The sequence below is a fragment of the Morus notabilis genome, unplaced genomic scaffold, assembly GCF_000414095.1.
Source record: "Morus notabilis unplaced genomic scaffold, ASM41409v2 Scaffold906, whole genome shotgun sequence".
Classification (NCBI taxonomy): Eukaryota; Viridiplantae; Streptophyta; class Magnoliopsida; order Rosales; family Moraceae; genus Morus; species Morus notabilis.
The window spans coordinates 46,520-49,365 of record NW_010358059.1 but is presented as its reverse complement, the minus strand read 5'-3'; the positions used below and the strand labels follow the sequence as shown (position 1 = coordinate 49,365).

The window sequence follows — 2,846 nt, the reverse complement described above, 5'->3', positions numbered from 1 at the left end:
CCTTTTCAAGCCCCCATCCATGCATACATTGCTCAATCAACCTCCCAATGGTTTCCCCTTTTCCATTTGGCATGGTACAAAAGTTGATAATTCTCTTTTGAAGCTTCCAATCAGAATCAATGTAGTGGGCAGTTAGACACATATAATGTATGTTTTGCAAATAAGTCCAACCATTAGTTGTAAAGGACACCCTCTTACAATCCTTGCATAAAGAAACTTTTAATTTAGCATTTTCCTCACTAAACAATTGCAAAACATCTCTAGCAACTGTTATTCTTGAGGGAGGAATAAATTTGGGCTGCATCACTTGGCAAAATTGTTTAAACCCATCCCCTTCTATACTCCTAAACGACAGCTCATCCATGATCACCATCTTAGCTAAAGCTTTCCTACAAGCTTCTTTACTATACCCAATTGCCAACAAACCACTCCCACTTTCACTACTCGCACCAAAACTTAACAATTTCTACTTCTTATCTTCAACTCTAAAGGGATTCTTTTTGCATTTTCTTAAATGAACCAACATGCTACTTGTCCCGTGCGTTCTAGAACTACAAGCATAGTCCTTCCCACAATAATTACACACCCCTATTTCATCACCTGGATTCCTCCTTTTCTTAATAGTAAAATGATCCCAAACCTCAGATTTCTTAACGGGTTTTTTCTTACCAGATGTCCCCTTATTCTCATATTCTAAATCAATCACATCTTTTTTTGGTGATCTAGGGGCTGGTGTTTTGAAAATCACGTTAGAGACAGGCGATTCTTTTGTTGTACGATTAGGGGATCGGGAAGATGATGCTATAGTTCCAGAGGTTGGGGTGTAGTTGTCAGATGATGATAGGAACTTGTCCATCCTAAACAGAAAATATAAAGCAAGCCATTCACATAACAGAGAGCATAGAACATAAACCTTGAAATGTGCATAGAACGTAAAACAAGCCATTCACATAACAAGACATTGGTGAAGTGTACAGTATTCAATCTAACATGGAAGATAGCAGCTTAAATTGATTACTGGATGGAATGCAGCTGTAAGGTACAGTTTTATCTTTGGATACAGAAAGGCCTACTACTCCGGTGTGGCAATTCTTTTCCTTTCATGTTGTTGTCTTTCATGTGTTATTGCCCACCCAAATAAATGCCTTAAAGGTTACTGATTGTGGAATAAATGTAGTTTGATTTATGTCCAATTCTACAATACGACAGAGATTGAAAAGGTAAAAAATAAAAATATAAAATAATAACTACAAGCTTTATCTTTGTGCCGCTTTAGGTTGCTCCTTAGTTCGGCTTAAAATAATAATTATACTCTAATGGACCCAATGCTCATTTCTAATGATTACTCTAAACAAATGTTATTTAAGCTTCAATTGAAATTTAATTAATGGGCAGATAAGAGGCCTTGGCACAATTAATGGGTCAGTGCCTAAATTGAAACCCAGATTGAGATCAACTTAGTTTTCTCAAGAACGAAAAGGAGAGTGAAAATATACAGAACTTGAGAGGTTGAGATCAACTTAGTTTTCTCTTTTCCAGAACCCAAATTTTGGGGGGGTTTTTTTTTTTGGTCCAGATTTCCAGATTTCCAAATTGAAACCCAACATTTTATTCGAACTACAGTATTGAAAAAAAAAGAACTTGAAGGCCGAGACGACTGAGAGAGACCTAGAGGCGACTGAACACAGAGCCGAGACGACTGAGCACTGAGGACTTGAGGCGAGAGAGCATCGAAGAAAGTGAGCAAGACGGCGGCCGAGAGGACTGAGCAATGATGAGAGAGTTGGGAGGGGAGAGGCGGCCGAGAGATATGAAATGAGGGAAAACTGAAATCTGAAAAGGAAGAGGCCGAGAGATTGTGAAGGAAGAGGCTTCACGGGAGGGGAGGGGAGGAAGAGGCTTCAAAAATCTGCATTTCTTGTTTGTTTTTTAACGATAATTCTTATGACTTCATTCATGCCTCACAAACAACCTAGTTCTATATGATTGGATTCAAATCATTTATTTTTCCGAATTCTTGTTTGTTTTTCCGAATCCAGAAGTACGTATGATTGGATTCAAATCATTTCTTTTTCTTAATTGAGGAACATAACCTAGTTCTAGAAGAAATAAGGATCGATTTTCTTTGGGAACATAACCTAGTTGAGGAACTAACCTTCAGAGTCGAATTTCTGGAAGAAATAAGGATCGATTTCTTTGGGATCACTTCTGCCAATCCGCTGGTATTCTCTTTCCGCCAAACCCGCCATTATTCTCTCCCGATAAACCAGCCACTCTTCAATTCGATCATGAACCGAGAAACATCAAAGGAGAAATCAAATTTCCAATCCAAACAAACACTAAAAAAAAAATAGAGATGAGAAAGAAGTGAGAGAGAGAGAGAGATTTCGTTACCTCCGACTCGGGGAAATTGTTGCTAACTATTCCAATTTATGCTTCAGTGCTTCTTATCTATGGGGAGTTATGAGACTGAAGGCCTGAGGGGAGACTGGAGAAGGGCGGCCGCCGAGACTGAAGAGACGAGAGTGCGAGAGGAGTCAGAGTAACTGGAGATGAGAGTGCGAGACTGGAGAGTGGAGAGGGGCCGCCCTAGCCCTAAATCCTCCTAATGCGGCGGGTAATGATTTGAATGGGCCGAAGGCCTGAGTAATATTAATGGGCCAAACCCAAACTAAGCCTGGGGATGTATTGTGTGCGGGTTGGGTTGGGGGTTGCGGGTTGTTACGGGCTCAACCAACAATCCGCCCCAAACACTTCGGGCCAGAGGTATAATGGGCCGAAAATTAAAAAAAATACTGCGGGTTGCTTTTTTCGGGTTGGAGCGGTGCGGTGCGGGGTGGGTTTGC

The 2,846-nt window shown here is 40.5% G+C and overlaps 1 protein-coding gene across 1 annotated transcript in view; it reads right to left on the bottom strand.

Annotated features, from left to right (window-relative positions):
- LOC21391395 (zinc finger BED domain-containing protein RICESLEEPER 4) overlaps positions 1-2,249 on the bottom strand; it is a 3,669-nt gene extending 1,420 nt beyond the window's left edge. The window contains exon 1 of the mRNA XM_024161224.1: positions 2,156-2,249. Within this exon, the coding sequence (XP_024016992.1) occupies positions 2,156-2,249 (94 nt within the window). The remainder of the gene's footprint in view (positions 1-2,155) is intronic.
- Positions 2,250-2,846: the final 597 nt, after the last annotated feature.